The sequence below is a fragment of the Drosophila willistoni genome, chromosome 3R, assembly GCF_018902025.1.
Source record: "Drosophila willistoni isolate 14030-0811.24 chromosome 3R, UCI_dwil_1.1, whole genome shotgun sequence".
Classification (NCBI taxonomy): Eukaryota; Metazoa; Arthropoda; class Insecta; order Diptera; family Drosophilidae; genus Drosophila; species Drosophila willistoni.
This window is the reverse complement of record NC_061086.1, coordinates 14267557-14286557: the sequence shown is the minus strand read 5'-3', so window position 1 is coordinate 14286557 and position 19001 is coordinate 14267557. Positions and strand designations below refer to the sequence as shown.

At 34.2% G+C, this 19001-nt stretch overlaps 5 protein-coding genes across 5 annotated transcripts; 3 read left to right on the top strand and 2 right to left on the bottom strand.

Annotated features, from left to right (window-relative positions):
* Positions 1–2583: 2583 nt before the first annotated feature.
* LOC111519391 lies at positions 2584–3321 on the bottom strand. The gene is made up of 2 exons (XM_023179883.2): positions 3271–3321; positions 2584–3201 (listed from the first exon to the last, which is right to left on the bottom strand). Exons 1-2 carry the CDS (start codon positions 3319–3321, stop codon positions 2698–2700), a joined length of 555 nt encoding a protein of 184 aa, XP_023035651.1. The 3' UTR covers positions 2584–2697.
* Positions 3322–4301: 980 nt separating this feature from the next.
* On the bottom strand, positions 4302–6228 carry LOC111519458. The gene is made up of 2 exons (XM_047013331.1): positions 6208–6228; positions 4302–4847 (listed from the first exon to the last, which is right to left on the bottom strand). Exons 1-2 carry the CDS (start codon positions 6226–6228, stop codon positions 4344–4346), a joined length of 525 nt encoding a protein of 174 aa, XP_046869287.1. The 3' UTR covers positions 4302–4343.
* Positions 6229–11224: 4996 nt separating this feature from the next.
* LOC26528831 lies at positions 11225–11762 on the top strand. The gene has a single exon (XM_015176759.3). The coding sequence runs from the start codon at positions 11284–11286 to the stop codon at positions 11707–11709; it is 426 nt and encodes a 141-aa protein (XP_015032245.1). The 5' UTR covers positions 11225–11283; the 3' UTR covers positions 11710–11762.
* A 1203-nt stretch (positions 11763–12965) lies between these two features.
* On the top strand, positions 12966–13391 carry LOC26529146. Its single transcript, XM_015176758.1, has one exon. The coding sequence runs from the start codon at positions 12966–12968 to the stop codon at positions 13389–13391; it is 426 nt and encodes a 141-aa protein (XP_015032244.1).
* A 1730-nt stretch (positions 13392–15121) lies between these two features.
* LOC6651633 lies at positions 15122–15743 on the top strand. Its single transcript, XM_002073900.1, has 2 exons — positions 15122–15172; positions 15237–15743. The coding sequence occupies exons 1-2, from the start codon at positions 15122–15124 to the stop codon at positions 15741–15743; spliced, it is 558 nt and encodes a 185-aa protein (XP_002073936.1).
* The last annotated feature ends 3258 nt before the right edge of the window (positions 15744–19001 follow it).

Below are 19001 nucleotides of genomic sequence, written 5' to 3'. Positions count from 1 at the left end.
TATGGCTGTCCCCCCTGTAGCTATAGATTTATCTATAAACTAACATGTACAAATAAATAAATAAAATATGAAATATAAAATTAAATAGTTTTTTATCTAAATAAAAAATATATAAGAGTCACATTCATTCTTTATTTCATTTAAAATGCATCATATATATATTTCTAGGTTACCTGTGACCTAATGCACCTGTAACTTGGTCTAGTGTGCATAAATCATCAATGTAATAGCAGCAAAAACAACAACAACAGCATCAAGGGGTCAAGGAAAATATCTACCAAAATAAACGCCCGCAGCGTCGATGTGGCCCTTTGTGCCCTTAGCCCTTGGCCCTTAGCCTGACTACGCCCTCTGCCGTTGTTGCCTGTGACGAAATATTTAGTCGAAAATATTGTCCCTAATGCTGGCGCCAGACAAGTCTTATGCTGATGATGATGACAGACTTAGGCATCGTACACAAAACAAATCCAACCTGTCACACTAACGACTTCTGCGAAGACAATGGGCCCGATTCCAGGGGATTGAAATTGGAATTGGTACTGGGCCAAAGCCAAAGCCAGTGCTAGAGCCTGAGTCTGAGTCTGAACCCGGTCCAGGGCCTGTCGGTGGTTGGCTTTGCCTTCCTTTCCTTTTGTCTATAAGCCAGAAGTGTTGCACTAGTTTTGAACAAACAAAAAAAACGATGGCCAAAAACAAAAGGATCTCGACCTGGGCCGGCGCTTTGTTTCTGTTTTCGGCTGCTGTGTACTCAGATTGTGTATGCACATTTTATGGTGCAATTCTTTTGTGCTCTCGCACTTGGCGAAGGCAGGCCAATATTTTTATTACCCGCTTGTACAAGAATTTATGAAATACAAATAGCAACCGCTAAGAGTTATGACCCGGCGCTAGGACCAAAAACTTCTGCACACACTAAAACACACCAACACACACACACACACACACTCACAGTAAAGACAAAAGACCTGTGAAAGGCATGGGTGGGTCAGGCAGAGGGTTAATATTAGATCAAGTGCACAAACTGGCGCCACAGACTTCAAAGAGATCAGCCAAAGGTTTTTATTTATAATACCAGATGAATACCAATATAATTATATATATGAGTTTCAAATTTTGCATACAGTTTTGCTAGCAATTTGTATAATACATTGCATATATGCAATATGCATACTATATTTAATATTAATCGAAATATAGCAAAACAAATGATAATGTCTTTGCTATAGTCATATTTACAATTTTTACGAAAGGCCTACATTGTCTCTGGTTACCACACGACATTGAAGTCGGTCTATTTGTGTCGAGACTCTGAGAGTTAAGGAAACAAAAATTCATATAATATATAACAGATATTAACTCAAAAAGAAATGACTAATTTACAAATACAATTAATACATAATTTTATTTCGTAATATTTGCAATAATCATAGAACGATGTAAATGTTGATACTTTTAACATCTATTGCATGTTTGTAATTGGCTACAAAATATTTCTTGTTATTAGAGAGTAGAGAACTGCATGAATGATAGAAAAGTTAACGTCAAATGAATCAATTCGAATTGAATTCAAATGAATGAGTAACAACAATGAAATGAATGAGTGTGGATGTAAGCACTTGTCAAATCTCCAAAAATACAAAACTCTGTTTAATGAAAAGCAATCATTTGAGTGTCAAAGCATCGAAATGTACTAAGGTAATCGAATCATTCGAATTATTCGAATTGTTTTATTTTGATTGGGACATTTTAAAGCAACAACAAGAAATAATTTTATCAAAAATATAGGAATTATTCAATCCACCAAAAACTTTAGTGCTCGGTTTCGGATTTGACATTTGTGCGACAAATATTGGAAAATCAAATTAAAATGGATTTCATAATTGCCACAGACCCCCAAAAAATATATATTATTCGCCAATCCATCATATAAGCGATCTTTCTTGTAATATAACTTCACTAGTAGAAAAAAAATCTTCTCTGTAAGGGGGTTTTTTGAACACACGATAAAAAACAGTGTTGTAGTCTGAGTAGGTTTCCACTGATCCACCGACCAGACTAATTCAATCATATAGTAGTAATCACATATATTTCAAAAATATACAATACAAATAAATACTAAATTCTAAAATGAGATTTGGGATTCGAATGCAGTCGAATCATATCAACTCATTGTTTTACTTTCTAACTTTCTTACTAATACTTAAAGTCGATTTTCAAAGTTATTCAATTCATTCATTTTGTTTTGAACATTGTTAACTCAAATTGATTTTTCTATCATTAATGCAACTCTCTACTTATTATGCACGATCTATTAACGACTCAATGTAAACAATTGCTTTGAGAAGGTGCGCGATTTAAATCTGAAACAACTTTAAACTATAAGAGTGTGTTAACCCTACTTTCTTGTTCCTTGTTAGGGTCATAAATGATACTTTTTAATTTAATTAACAAAAATTGGTACTCAGTTTTTAGTTGTGTTTTTATTATGTTTTAGTTATTGTAGCGTTTGTGATGATTAGGAAAACAAGCCTTCTGTCAAGAACAGCAGAAGTTCCCATACTTATTATATTATAGCATATGACTTTAAGGACTTTATTTGGCTTATCTATCAGTAAACCATTGCATCGAAGTTCAATCAGACTGAAAGATGGGATATCAATAAAATACTTGAATTTAATAATAATTTAAAACTCAACATCAAAGACCAATGCTTTCTATAATTAATATAGTGTTAAGAGTTCCAATTATTTCGTTGTCCTTGTAAATTGAGCCAACTCCTTTCAGAATGCCAATTGGCATTATTTGAGGCCAACCATCAGTATTGATTAGAACATTCTTAAAGTAATAAGTCCCCGTTGGAATGGGACATTTGGATCCATCAAAGGGAAAATCGGTGTTCACATTATACTTTAATGTTGCTCCGCCATACCGTTGGATGTAATTTTTGAATATTTCACAAACGGGCAGCTTTGGGATGGTGAATGGTATTTGCTTATAATCTCCACCGCCAGTTGGATCAATGTAGGCATCAGCCGACAGGTCAAAATGTTCATTATCCAAATCTTCCAGGATTGTTATGGTGCCATTTAAGGCTCGTTCGCGGCCCAATAAACGTATATTTGTAGTAGCAACAGGAGAATTGGAATTCGCCAAAAAATTGAAGGATTCTAATCGCACCTTGTAGTTCTTTGGCAGCGAACACTATTTTAAAGAATATTTTTATTTTTCGCTTGTCTTTGGCAAATTCAAATTTTATTTACGATACTTTACCCAGGACTCGACGAGCAGCAACCAAAGGATACAAAGACTTTGCAAAAGCATTGCAACTTCAATGAATTTCCAAACTCAAATAGTTCATTATTTTTATCTCGCTGTATTTATAATGGTAGAAAAAAATGATGTAATAGTTGTCATTTTAACAATCTATTATTAATTTAATTAATTAATTACAATGTAATTCTAGTTATGTACTTGTAATTTAATTGTAATTTAATAGTAATTTAATTGTAATTTAATTGGATACAAATCAAGTGCGAGAAATCACAATCTGTTATAGTAAGCTTAACCCTGATCAGTATGCCAAATAATGTCCAACCAATGCCCATGCCAGTCGACCATCGGATTCACAAGAACATCCGAAGGAAAAGGATCCGCTGGTAAAATCTCCTTTGTAATCATAATGATATGATGCAACCATCTAAATATATATTGCATGTTTTTAATTGGCTACAAAGTATTAAATATTAAAATAATTAAATAAAACTTGTCGCTCTCCTGAAAAGTTGCAATTTTCAAAGTCGGTGAACACGATCCTGCAAAATCTACTGGACTAATCGTTTTGAAATTTTCCACAGTACTTCTTCACTAAATTCTTCAGGTAACGCTGTCGAGTTTTTTTTTTTTTTTTTTTAAAGTTTATTATTTTTACAACATTTAATACTCGGTTACCTGGGGAATTTTGTCCTTTATCTAATGCAATTTGATTTTTTCATTTCCGATGGATCTGTAACGAGTTACAATGTTCACCGCAAACCACTTTTTTTTCGAGGTCCCGTCGTAGATTGCGTATATCTCACTCGATTTTCAATATTTTTGGATGAAAATTTTCACACATATTGTTTCAATGTTGTATTATCACATGGGAAACGGAAAATTAAACAGAGACTATCGTATCGCCAATAAATATTCCTAAAAAATTACCAATTTTTGTACGAGTTATACCCCCCCTCAATGTAAATGTGAGTTAAAAGACTTCTCTTTTTTAAAAATTCATTTAGTAAACCATGAATTTTAATTTCAACAACAAAATGTATTTATTTCATTTTAATATTTTAAGTGCTATTTCAAAAACCATTCATTTCTATATGTAGTAGGGAACTAAAAGTTCCAATTAATTCGTTGTCTTTGTAAAGTGACGCTACACCTTTCATAATTCCCAACGGCATTACAAGAGGCCAACCATCGGTATTCATAAGGATATTTTTAAAATAATACGTTCCCTTAGGTACGGGACATTGGGATCCATCAAAGGGTAGGTCGGTATTCACATTGTACTCCAAAGTTGATCCAACATACGGTTTGACATACATCTTTAATATATCGCAAAGGTGCGTTCTCGGTATGAAGAATGGTAATTGCTTATAATCCCCACCACCAGTTGGATCAATATAGGCATCCGCCGATAACTCAAAATGCTCATTATCCAGGTCTTCCAGAATCGTTACAGTCCCATTTAAAAACCGTTCACGTCCCACAAAACGGAGAGTTGTAGTAGCAATGGTATAATTGGGATTTGGTATTATATCAAATGTTCCTGGTCGCACCTTGTAGGTCTTTGGCAATGAACACTGACAGAACAGACAATATTTTTGTTTTTTGTTTTGTTTGTTAAAATCTTGAAATTAAAATTGTGTTTTTTTTTTTACTTTACCCAGGATTCGACGAGCAACAAACAAAAGATGAGAATACTTTTAAAAAGCATTGCAACTTCAATGAATTTCCAAACTCAAATAGTTCTTTATTTTTATCTCGCTGTATTTATAATGGTAGAAAAAAATGATGTAATAGTTGTCATTTTAACAATCTATTATTAATTTAATTAATTAATTACAATGTAATTCTAGTTATGTACTTGTAATTTAATTGTAATTTAATAGTAATTTAATTGTAATTTAATTGGATACAAATCAAGTGCGAGAAATCACGATCTGTTATAGTAAGCTTAACCCTGATCAGGATGCCAAATAATGTCCAACCAATGCCCATGCCAGTCGACTATCGGATTCACAAGAACGTCCGAAGGAAAAGGATCCTCTGGTAAAATCTCCTTCGTAATTATAATGATATGATGCAACCATCTAAATATATATTGCATGTTTTTAATTGGCTTCAAAGTATTTCTTGTTATTCACAAATTATTCACATTTAAAGCGCTAAAAATCATTATCACCACGGATATTGTTGTGAAATAATTAAATAAAATTTGTCCAGACTTTTCGATATGTAAGACGATTTATTTTTCATAAGGACTAAATCACAAACGCCTAATGCCATTTAGTAAACCATTGATTTTAATTTCATCAACAAAATACATTTATTTCATTTTAATATCAAATACTATTTCAAATACCAATTTTTTCTATACTTAGTAGGGCAATAAGAGTTCCAATTAACTCGTTGTTCTTGTAAAGTGAGGCTACACCTTTCATAATTCCAAACGGCATTACTTGAGGCCAACTATCAGTATTGATAAGAACATTTTTAAAATAATACGTTCCTTTTGAAACGGGACATTGGGATCCATCAAAGGGTATGTCGGTATTTACATTGTACTCTAAAGTTGATCCGGCATACTGCTTGATATACTTCTCTAATATTTCGCAAAAGTGCATTCTCGGTATGGTGAATGGCATTTGCTTATAATCCCCACCGCCAGTTGAATCAATATAGGCATCCGCCGATAACTCAAAATGCTCATTGTCCAGGTCTTCTAGAATCGTTAAAGTACCATTAAAGGCCCGTTCACGTCCCAGAAAACGGGCAGTTGTAGTAGCAATAGTATGATTGGGTTTTGGTATAATTTCAAATGATTCTGGTCGCACCTTGTAGTTCTTTGGCATTGAACACTGACAGAACAGACAATATATTTGTTTTTTGTTTTGTTTGTTAAATTCTTTAAATTAAAATTGTGGTTTTCTTTTAGTTTACCCAGGATTCGACGAGCAACATGCAAATGATGAAAATATTTTTAAAAAGCATTGCAACTTCCATGAATTTCCAAATACAATTGATCTAAATATAATTTCTCTCGTCATATATATAATGAAAGAATACAATATTGTGGTGGTTGTCGTTTTAGCGATCTTTATAATTAACTAAAATGTAGCTCTTGTTATGCACAATTAAATGATTTACAAATAAAGTGGAGGAAATCCATATATATGCATATTGCCACAAAGTATTTGGATCTGAGTTTTGATATTTCAACATTTTTAAACTTTTAAAAACGTTTTAAAAAACGTAAACAAATCGAGTCGATTTCTGCCATAGACCTAAAGTAAGCAATAAAGTCTAAGCCTTGTCATATGATAGCAGAGATTAGTGTTTATCAAGATTTTAAAGTGTCAAATGATGTCCAATCAATGCCAAGTGTTTAGCATATCTTTTGCAAATCATTCGACTATCGGATTTCCCAGTTTCGTAGACAACTTGGCTGGCTGAACATCAATAGCAGAAGAAGACGATCCGCTGCCAACACCTTTGCGAGCGATACAGCTGCATTGATATAGGCAAATCTTGAAACGATTTCTTTGGAAATCTGATATGAATTCAAATCTTTTTGAATATTCTTCTCTTAAATGTATGTAGATGTGGCATGATAAGCACTTGTTCGCCGATGGGCAGTATCTAAGATCGTAGCGAAAAACCCGATCGGCCAGCAATGATAGGCACATTTTTGCTAATCCTTCAGTTTCCTTTTCGCTAACGCCCTATGCAGACAAGTAAGTGGTAGTAGGTATTTGTCTGTCGCCGTTGTGGCTTTATGCTAATGATCGGTTTTTCGTTTATGGTTACGGTCAACCAAAACTAGACCAGGACACATTATTATTGTGTTCCCAAAAATCACTCGAATCGCAAAAAGAAGCAAGTGCGATAGTGTGTGTGTGTGTGTGTGTGTGTGTGAGAGCGAAGACAAATGCTGTGCGCCTAAATATTGCAAATCTGCTGCGGCTGTGGCCCATTGTTTCAACCGTTTTGGCAGCGGGTGCGAAAAAAGAAAGAAAAAGTCTCTTAATCGGCACTGGCGACAGCATTCAATGAGTTTTCAGTGCCTGCGCCGCCAGGCACTTGAAACATGACAATATCAATTTGTACGTACAATGGCCTAATCTGATAATCAGTGCAAACATGTCCTTTGTGTCCATTGTGCGTCGAACAATGCAAACGGCATAGTTGTGCGCCAGGATTAGATGCCGGATGCAAAAGCGCTAGTCGAGGAGCATTGCCAAATAAAACTTTTCCATGCCAGAGAGTTCATTATGCGACGACTATTAAATGATTAATGTTGATTTTATGTAAAACACTTTTATATGTATAAGTATGTTCATACATACCTAAATATATACATATATTTTTTATGTTGGTCCATCAAAATGATCATAAAAGGCGTTGGAAATGTTTATATGTATGAGAAACGAGTGGGAGACAAGGAGAGATGATCACTGTTTACAGGGGCGGTTTAACAAGTATGAAGGGACCATCACTTACGAGTATCCAAATCTTTAGACTAACATTTGCTTCTATTCTAAATATAGGTTTAATTTTCTTGGTGCAAGAATTTGCATTGATTTTAGGTGAAAATCGTAGAATAGAGATGGCCATAGAAATGATTATTAACTCAAGTCAGGAGTATTATGTGGTGAATGCCTCTAAATGCGGCCCTTGTTAAATGTAAACTGAACTCACCAGACTTTGACTGCCTTTTTGATGTGCCTTGTCAATCAAATGTGTGGAGATGAGAGAGAGAGAGACACAAACTGACAAACATAAAAATGATCGACAACAATGACACTCTGGGCGGCAGGAATGTCGCGGATAAACATCTCAAATGTGGCCTGGGCCAGCGCCATCCAAAAAGGAATGAGAGTTAGTACTCACAAGAGAAGGAGAAGTTCATTTATCATCGGCAAAAGAAGTTGTGGAGTTGAATGGGCGTGGTTTTTAGGCGCAGCATGAATAAATCATCACAAAAATCAAATTGAAATTGATATAAAATGAAGAAGAAACAGGAAAAATCACAACAAATGCTTGAAACATTGAGGCAAACGCAATTTAATGAGCTGCAACCGAGGGTTACAGTTCTATATTAAACATCAGGCAACGCAGGAGGTGAGGGGTAAACAAGATCGAAAGATGAGGGTTCAATTGCTAAACCACAAATTGACTTGTTTTGTTGTCTGTTTGGTGTTTGGTGTTTGGTGGACTCCCCACGAATTAGTTGCATAATTGAGTCATAAAACCAAATGTGCCAAATGTTAACAAAACTTTTTCTCTCCCCTTTTCGAAAAGTTTTTGTAAAGAAAAGGGAATCGAAAAAGGAAAAAAAATTAGGAAACAATTGTGCAATTGCATTAATTGCCTGGCAGTTACTGTCAGTCCTTGTGAAAAACAAAAGCCACAGGATATCGGACAGTTGGAATGGCAATTGCATATGCTTGGATTTAAGTAACTTTTTTTGGCAATTGACTTTGATTGCCAGCCACTCAATTATGTCATATCAACAAATGTTGAATGGACTTTTAACTCGCTTTGATTATATAATTTTCGGTATGTTCTTTTTGGACATTTTATTTCCACGCCTCGTTCCCTCTAGTTCCTCTCACTCCATCGTTCTGTCTTATGCAGGCAAAGGCCTTACCTTTTATGGCTGGCCATTAAAAGTCAAAATGAGCTTGCTCAGATTTATCAGAGTGTGCATGCTATAAAGTAACAAATAAATTTAAATACTAATAATAATAAAAATGGAACACAAGGAGTTGGTACACGCACCAGCAAAAGGCAACAGAAGCAGCAGCAGCAGCGGCAGCGACGAGTGTTTTTGTTACTTTTTCTGTTGGATTTTTTTGTTTTTGTTTTTTGTTTTTGGTAGCATCCTTCAAAGGATATGGAGGATACCGAAAAGGGCCAACACATTTATGGCCAGCAATTAAATGGGGCTGCCATTTGTTTTATTATAACGCATAGCAGCGAACGGCATTCAACATCAACATCAGCGATAAGGCTCAGTTTTATTATTATCCTTTATTTTTTTCGCTTTTAGGTTTTGGTAAGGAGCTACGCATTAGAATCAGCAAGTAAGGAACTTTTAATACTCTTTAATTTCATAATTTTGTGGACACAATTATCAGAAACTTCATAAGAAATTACAGTTTTATCCTACCTAGTTTTGAATGGGATTATCTATTGAGTCTTCTAATACCTAATATTCCAGAATGTTATCTTTTATGAAAACTTCTTCTGCCAGAATTAACTTTTAATCATTAAAATCTTATTTTTCATCAATATATAAGGTACAGGAATGAAATCTAGGCATATGGGTAATATGATTAGGGACCAATTCATAGCTTCGATTCGCTTCCGGCCTCTAAAATAAACATAGATGTTTAATGTTTTTAAATGTATTCTTTAAGAAATAATCTGAACCTTATATATGTATGTACATACTATATTCTTCATTTGAAGATTAGCAATATTCCATTTTTATCAAAGGGTATAAAAAGACAAGGCCATAAAAAGTCGCAATGCGCCATAAAAACAGTTAAAGCCAAGACAAAAGTCACAATACACATACATAGATACATTCTACACCTACAAAGCGCGGCATGGGAGTCGTTAAATGTATGTGTGTGTGTGTGTGTGTGTACGTGTGTGTTTGTGGCATCAAGTCCTGTACAAATTAAGCCTTTCTACATAAACAAACGAGGGCATATCCTTGTTAAAATGTATATGGAATATATATGTATATATCTAAGCACCCAATCCCGTTTGCCAAACCCCAACCCCTCGACCCCTCAAGCCCAGACCCCAGAAATGGAGCATGTGCAAAGTAGGTTGCGCAAATCGCACACAACATAAAACATTTTTAATGCCAAATAACAACAAAAACAACAACAAACAAACCATGAAGCAAAAAACAAAAAAAAATCGAGCATAAAAATGGCAGATGGCAAAAGAAAATGGCCGCATACAGACACCAACTCCCCCGCTTACCATTTCGTGGTCACACATACAAAAGCCTACAGGATATTGTGCAAAAAAGGATTAATGTTTCCCTTTTTTTTTGTTTTAATTGCATTAAGAGGCATTCGGTTGGGAGCTGAGGGAGAGAAGCGAGAGAAAAGGCAGCGGCCAGTGGCTTGAGTATGCCCAAAAGCGCCAAAAAATTGTAACGTATAAAATATATGTACATATACATACATTTTGCTGCCATAAAAATGTCACAGACGCCTTGAATTATGGGCGTGGTTGTGGCTTGTGTGTCTCTGTGTGTGTGTGTGTGTTCCCAATCCTACTCCACCCACTCTCACAAAGTCATCTTGGGTCACCCCAAAAGGTAAGCCCTTTTGTTATTTTGTGTAAAATATATTGTTGGCTGTAAGCGAATTTATTGCTATATTAGATTACCGCTTTGTTTCACAGCTTCCGAAAGAACAACTTAGTTTTCAGTTTCATATTAGTTGTAAACCTAAGAAAATATTCAAATTCATTGGAATTCAGTTCTTTCAGCATGAAAAGATATAGTCTAACTTAGTTCAAAGGAAGGTTTATAATCTTCGACATCTAAAAAATGTTATTAAGTAAAAATTATCTTTTTGTAATGATTGCGTTTTTAACTTAATTATAACAATTTAACATTTAATATTATTATTCTAACTAATTGCGCTTTGACATGAATTGTTATTACATTACAATTAAATGTTATACCGTTTAGAATATGATATTTATATAATTCATTTATTTATGATGATATATGTATATTATGGGGAAGTAACATTTAATACAGTTCAGAATCACCTAATCACCATTTGAGCAACATGTTTCAACAAAGTATTTTTCTCTTGGGCTTAATATTCGCACAAGTTTCAGTAAGTTAAATATTAAATAATAAACTATTTGCTGACTTAACTTTTAATCATTTCCGGTTCATATTTGCAGTGCAAATCTTATGATATTGTTGTACATAGAATTTCATCGCATCCGGGAGAGAATGGACATATAATAGACATGTCAAATATCAAGGTAATGTACCGTGAACATATAACAAATGGTACATTTGTCATATCGGAGGATTTAGATGATTCCTATGAAGTATATATGGAGGCCTATGTGGATGAAACGTTTTCCTTTCCGAATAAGAAGCGTTTGCCGTTGGATGCTAACAAGATAGGAATCTGTAAAGGAACGAAAGAGTTCCTTAAGAAATATACCTATACGTATTTAACACAAGGAGTCAATACAGATTTTCCCCTCGATGGCAGCGAGTGCCCCATACGAAAGGGAACATACTATATTAAGGAAATGAATCTGGATGTGACTCCCTTTCCCGATGAAATGCCCCTTGGTTTTGTAAAGGGAATCCTTTATATTGTAAAAGGTGATCAAAAACTGGGTTCTATTGAAATTTTCGTCGAAATTTTTAACTCCGATTGAGTATAAATAAGTCGTTAAGGTGTTTGTAGCACAGAAACGAAATTAAATGTTAAATGGTGTAAACTTTTACATAAATAATTGAATTCAATCAATAATATACAGTGGTGGTCAGTAGCCCCTTTTTTTTTCTTTGAATTTGATTTTCTCGGCTCCTAAGAAATTTAATGAAGAAATTTTTTCAGTAATTTGTTGGTTATTGTATTTAGATGATGACCCGTAATTAGTGTCATGTCAGCTTTCGATGTGTTTTTTTACAGGTGCGTTTGAACGAAAAGCGCCCCCCAAATTCTGGTCAATAGTTTAGCCCGGTCTTTCCAAAATCTTTAATATTATAGTTAGACATGTGTATTCTTTGAAGAAGTTATCGATCTAGGTAATCTAAGATGAATGCATACAAAAAATGTTCATTTTAGTCCCAGTATTTGTTTTGTGGCCAATCGAAATTTCGTGTTTTTGTATGTAATTCTTGAGGTCTTTTGGTTTAAAGCCGTTTTACGATACCAATTTAAACTAAAGTACTAAAAATACTGACCACCACTGTATTTATAGAAGTGTAATTGTAATTTATTAGTACAAATAAAAGAGAGTTCATTAGGTCTGCAAAATGTGTGTCCTTTTGTGAATTTAAAAGTCATTTACATTGAGGTTATGCATATTTTTCTCTTTTTAAAAGAAATTGATCATTTAGCCTTCATAAGTTAATAACTTTGTAATAGATCCAAATATTAAGATGGGATCTAGATTATATTGTCTTTTTCCTTTTCAATCGAATTATATATGATTTGAATAAAGTATTTAGTTTAACCAATTAAACCAATAATATATGATACCATCAAAAATATATATATAAAACCATTTAAAATCGAATTTCAATATGCATTTAGTTGTAGGAAAAGAAATGTCGAAATCTCCCAGCATCCGGTCATAACAATGAACTACATATATTTTAATTAAATTAATTACCTTTTATAAGGCAATAGACAATATGGCTAATGGCATAAATATAAAGCTTTGCCATAGGTAATGAACATTTCAATGCAGAAACGTTTTGCTAAAATGTTTTGGTCAATTCATTTTATCCTCAGTTTCTATTTGGCTTATGTTTCGGTAAACTTATTTTGCTCGTAAGTGACTAAAACAATGACTTTCTAATATCTTTCATTTCTTATTGACAGAGCTTACATTTACCAAAAACATATGAAGTTATCCTTATCGGTTTCAAATCGTTTCCAGAAGACAATCAGCATGTAATTGACATGACCAATTTCCGAGTATTGGGTCATGAACATGCAGGAAATGGCACTATAGTTATATCAGAAGATTTGGATGACAATTATGCAGGATATGCGGAGACCTTTATAGACTCGTTTGGCAATGGACAATTCAAGCAACTTCCTTTAAGGATATGGCAGATTCCCGTTTGTCAAGGAATCAAAGAATTTCTTAAGAAGTACACTTATCCATCGTTGATACCAGGAAACAACACGGACTTTCCATTTGATGGCAGTCAGTGTCCTGTTCGAAAGGGTACCTACTACATTAAGAATATGATATTGGATCCGACTCCATTTCCGAATATTTTGCCACGTGGCATTTTTAAGGCTATCTTTCATTTTGTGAAGGGCAATCAAAAGCTGGGTAACTTGGAATTAGTTTTCCAAGTCAAGGATCGAATGTTTTAAATTTATTTAACACGTTGACTGGCAACTACGAGTTAACTTGTAGTATTATTTTTTTGATTTTTGACAATACCAATGATCTAGAAATAGAGTTTTTAGTAAAATAATGTGAAAAAATCAATATGTCAATTTTAGCCAATTTTCTGAAAATGGCTTCGGCAGTCAATGTGTTAAAATCAATTAAGAAAATTCAAATCATTATGAATAAATTGAATAATGGGTATTTTTCCTGAAGATAATTTATTATGGTTGTACAATGTAAAGGGCCTTAGTGCTAATTGTACATTGTAAATTTTATAATTAGTCCACTGTGACAGACACAGAGATATACCAATTTAATTTGATTAAATGATAATAATGTAATTCGTTTACTATGCTTTATATTGGGTATTATTATCAGAAACTAGTGATATTACAGTCTAAAATAGACTGCTGGAACTACTCTTCTAATTTTTGGTTATTATACCCTTGCAAAAAGGGTATATTAATGTTGGTCAGAAGTGTGCAACGCATAGAAGGAAGCATCTCCGACCATATAAAGTATATATATTCTTGATCAGCACGACGAGACAAGTCCAAATAGCCATGTCCGTCCGTCCGTCCTTCTGGATCGACGCGATCTCCTCCTAGACCGTAAGAGCTAAAGAGAAATTTTGCATTTAGGCTTGTATATACTGCACAGTTTTTATATCTCGGATTCAGCCGGATCGGATCACTATATCATATAGCTCCCATACAAACGTCAAAGCCACGAACAGTGACTTTTCTCAATACCTTTGTTATTTTTTGAGCTAAAATCTTGAGCTTAAATATTTATAAATTTATTACACTAACAAACGACTGTGCCAAATTTGATCGTGATCGGGTGACTATATCATATAGCTCCCATAGGAACGATCTTTCGAAAACAGTGACTTTGGTCAATAACTTCGTTACTTTTGAAGCAATTGCCATAAATTTATATTTCTCAGTTTAGCATAACTATTAATGACTGTTTATTTGATTTGATAATTTCGGGCGACTATATCATCATTTTCGTTTTGTCAAGGGCAATCGAAAGATTGGAAGTTTCAAATGTAGATATATCTCAAGTTGAAAACCAAATTTTTAAAAAAAATTTTAGGAAGTTTGTTGTACTTTCGGTTAGTATTACTAAATTCAATAGTTGCAAATAAATACATAATAAAATTTGGTTAATTTGACCATCAAATTCTACGGATATTGTTTTATAAGTAACATTTTTAATTTTTCCATTGAATAATATTATAGGCAATAGAAACCTCGGTCGAAAACAATAAACATAGCATCATCATTATGAAACTCAAAACGTTAAGTTTAATTTTTATAAGATTTCTCATGGAATAAACCAAGTACTTTTTAGATAAAAATAAATAAAATTTATCTCAAAGTGGGATGTTATTTTTGCAATAATAGGTCAAATTCGTAATTAATTAATTATAAGGTCTAAAAAACTGAATTTCGCCCATCTTTTTTTGCAAAACCATGGACTTCCTTTTCTATTCGCATTGATTTTTACAATCGTGCATTATGGGGTATACAAATGTATGTATTATATATACTAAATATACTTTGTACATTGTACACATTTAATTCAATTAAATATTAAAACGTTTACAAGATAAAATGTATATAATTAGTTTACTGTGCTATATATATGAAGTACCATTTCCAAGAGTAAGCTATACACAAAATTCTACAATCGTGTGAGAAAGATGTTGGCCGCAAATCTTCTGATTTTTGGACTCTTTATACCAATACTTTGGGTGAGCTAAGCGCGTCAGTAACTAACCAGCACAGTGTTGCAGTTTTCCCTTCCTTTTATAATAGGGATTACGTTTGCCCAAAACCTATGAAGCAATTGCACTTCACTGTTCCTCAACACCGGAAGACAACCGTATTGCCATAGATATAAGCAAACTCCGTGTATTGGGTCATGAACATGCCGTAAATGGTACAATCGTTGTGTCGGAAGATTTAGATGATTCTTATAAAGGTTACCTCGAATCCTTTGTCGATTCATCTGGCAGTGGGGACTGGAAACAACTTCCGATCAAAATTTGGCCAATTCCCGTTTGCAAAGGGGTCAAGGAGTACCTCAAGAAATTAACTTATCCATCGTTGATACCAGGAAACAATACGGACTTTCCATTTGATGGCAGTCAGTGTCCCATACGAAAGGGTACCTACTATATCAAGAATATGGTGATAGATCCCACCAATTTTACTGATATTATGCCGCGTGGGTTTTTGAAAGCTGTCTTTCATTTTGTCAAGGACAATCAAAAGATGGGAAGCTTCGAACTTTACGGCCAAGTTAAAGATCGAGTTTTTTAGAATATAAATTAAATAAGCTAATATTCTAAGCACCAAAATCGGCAGTAGTAAATAAATATATAATATACATATATCATCGGCACTTTCAACTTAATCTCACCACAAATCTTATGTTAATTGTGAGATGTAGAGTACACTTTTACATCGTATAAAGGCACTTACATATATTTTGTACATTTTAAATTTTATAATTACTCCATTTCGTGATTTCAGACGGAAGAAAAAATCAATTTGATTCAATTAAATATGAAATCGTTTAAACGATAAAGTTTATATAAAACGTTTACTATTATATATTTAGGTAAAAGGGTAACATTTTGTAATTAATTAATTAAAAATACTAAACATGTCAATAATGAGTATCAACAACATTAGAGGTTTGATTGAATTTATTTTGCTAAATTATATAATAACTTGTTCAGGGCTAGATTTTTGCAACAAATCTAAACCAAACTATTTGCAAAAATTTCTTTGTTTCAAATTGATTTGAATTAAACTGAATCTAGTAATAATGTTCACTTAATCGACAACTTCCGGTCACAAGTTTATAACAATGTAAATTAATTATTTTATTTTAGTGCACACGATACCATTTAGTAGATAGCAATTATATAATTCATTCCGATTTGTATATAAATATAAAATATACTTCTTAGGTTTTAGTTACATTGCAGAATGCAATCGTTTGGGTACCATCGAATATTGTCGGATTCCTTTTCGTAAACGTTTCGGTAAGCTATGCTAATGGAAAACTATTCAAATAATTTAAACGAAAACTTGTCTACCATATTTCCAGTGCCAATGAAGTTATCATAAGGAGTCTTTCAGGGTGACCATAGGAAAATGGAGCTGTGGTAGATCTTTTAAATATCCGTGTAGTGGGTAGGAAACGATCTACCAATGTACCATAATCATATCGGAGGATTAAGATTATACATACTGCATTAGTGCGTCCTTACCTATCGATCCAATGGGCAATGGACCATTTAAGCAACTTCCAATGACTATTCCGTCTATTCCATTATGCATGGGAATGAAGGAATTTATTAAGAAGTACTCATATCCATCCGTAATCAAAGGAGTAAACACGGACTTTCCTTTCGATGGCAGCGAATGTCCCATACGAAAGGGGAAATACTATGTTAAAAATATGCTTGTTGATCCAGCTCCTTTTCCCGTTATTGTACCGCGTGGATTTCTAAAGTCTGTATTTTATTTAACCCATGGCAAAGCAAAATTGGGTGTAACGGAATTTGTAGTCGAGATCAGGAATCGAGTCTTTTAAACAAAAGTTTAAAATAAAACGAAAAATAAAGCAAATTGAGGGAATGGCTCTAGTGCAACTATCACCTACCTAGGAATCAGCCCACACTGTCAGAACGGAAAGCGTTTGTTGCATGCATCGCATCGTTGTGTTCCTTTTGCGGAGTCTGTGGTGTCTCTTAGTTAAACATCTCTCATTTATATGCGCCCAGTTTAGTTTATGGCAAACTACAGTAGCATTTTAGCTGTCCGCACACGCAAATTTCGTGGCGCACACCTGCCCAAGAGCCCAGACTCACACCCAAACCCAGAACCAGAACCATCTCCATCTCTAGATGCAGAGGAGAGTGGACCAGTCAGGTCTTTAATTTATGGCGCTTGTCATATTTTGTTAGACACGGCGATTAATTAAAGTGCAGACCCCAATCATGAGCCATTCTCTCTGCCTAGGGCATACCAAGACCCGTGGCGGGCTAATTGAAAACTTCGCCAAGCCGAAGGGAAAAGAAGGTTCAGATGGCAACTGCTTATTAAAACAAAAAAAATATAGAATAATACGAAAAAACAGTCAAGTGGAGCTCTTTGAGTAGTGGGCTAATAAATAGCCAAGGAGTCGTCAGGTTGTCAGTGTCAGGAGAGGCCACTCAATGGCCAAGTCATCGATATTAGCTCAATTCGGCGTAACAGAAAAAAAAAGACAAAAATGCGCCAATCATTGCAGGAGCGGCCACTGAGTGACAGCCAGCCGGGCCAGTAAATACAAACGAAAGAAAAAGAAAAACATACAAAAATAAAAGAAATATTTAAAAAGTAAATTGAATTTGTTGCAAGTCATGAAACGAAATGCATTTTGCAGCAGGCGTGGCAGAGAACCTAAACCCAAATCCACAAAAGGACCGAGAGACGGAATTAAAGGTCTTCAAAGACCACTCAAGTGTCTCGATTCTGTGGCACACACATGACATGCTAATTAAAAGACAACAAACAGCCGCCAGAAGTGTTTCAGAAAAGATGACCTAGAGGGGCTTGGAGCAGCTAGCGGGGTAAGACTATATCCGCCATATAGTATATGTAAATATAATCTATCTTATGTTGACTGCAATTTGTCAAGCACAATTATCAGTTTGCTAGAGATGATAGCGTGACAATTTAGTAAAGAAGCTATATTGATACCGATGTGGGTTCTTTCTATAATATTTGTCAAGAATAGAAGCAAATAGTCTTAATAGATTCCCGTATTGACCAATCTTAGAACAAATATTAGTCCACAGGGTTTTAGGGGACATTTAAACACATTTTTAATGCGATTCCCATTCCCATTTCACGCTCACATCTCTAATTGGATGAATTAGTAAAAAGATCCTAAGTCATTACTGAAGCTATATTAATACCGATATGGAAACTTTCTAAAACGTTTGTCCAGAAGATTATAGAAGCAAATATTCTTAATAGATTCTCCTATTGACCAATCTTAGAACAAATATCAGTCCAACTTGTTTCAGGGGACATTTAAAAACATTTTTAATACGATTCCCATTCCCATTTCACGCACACATCTCTAATTGGCATTGGAATGAAAGTTGACAGCTCCAAAACTGAGCCCACGCATTTCCTAGTAATCCGCTCCAGTTGAGGTTATTGTTGCTGTTGCCCTGTTGCTCCGATCGATATGCCATATAATTACATAGCTTATTGTCATACGCCTATTCAACTTATTATCCAAGGAGAACGCGCGCCGTTTGCCTTTAACTGATCGATTTTTTTGTTGTGATCGTACTGCGATAATCAACACTCACACAAAGTAATGAGTAAAGTGTATGAGTGAGTGTATATATAGTAGATAAATACATGGAAGCTTATATTGTAGATCTCCCCCATTGAGACTCTGCGACGGCCTACCTAAAAATTTTGAGATTTCTTTTGAGTTTACTTTGTTTGCCGTTTGTTTATTTCATTTACTTTGTTTTTTCTACATTGTCACCCTGTCTGTCTGTC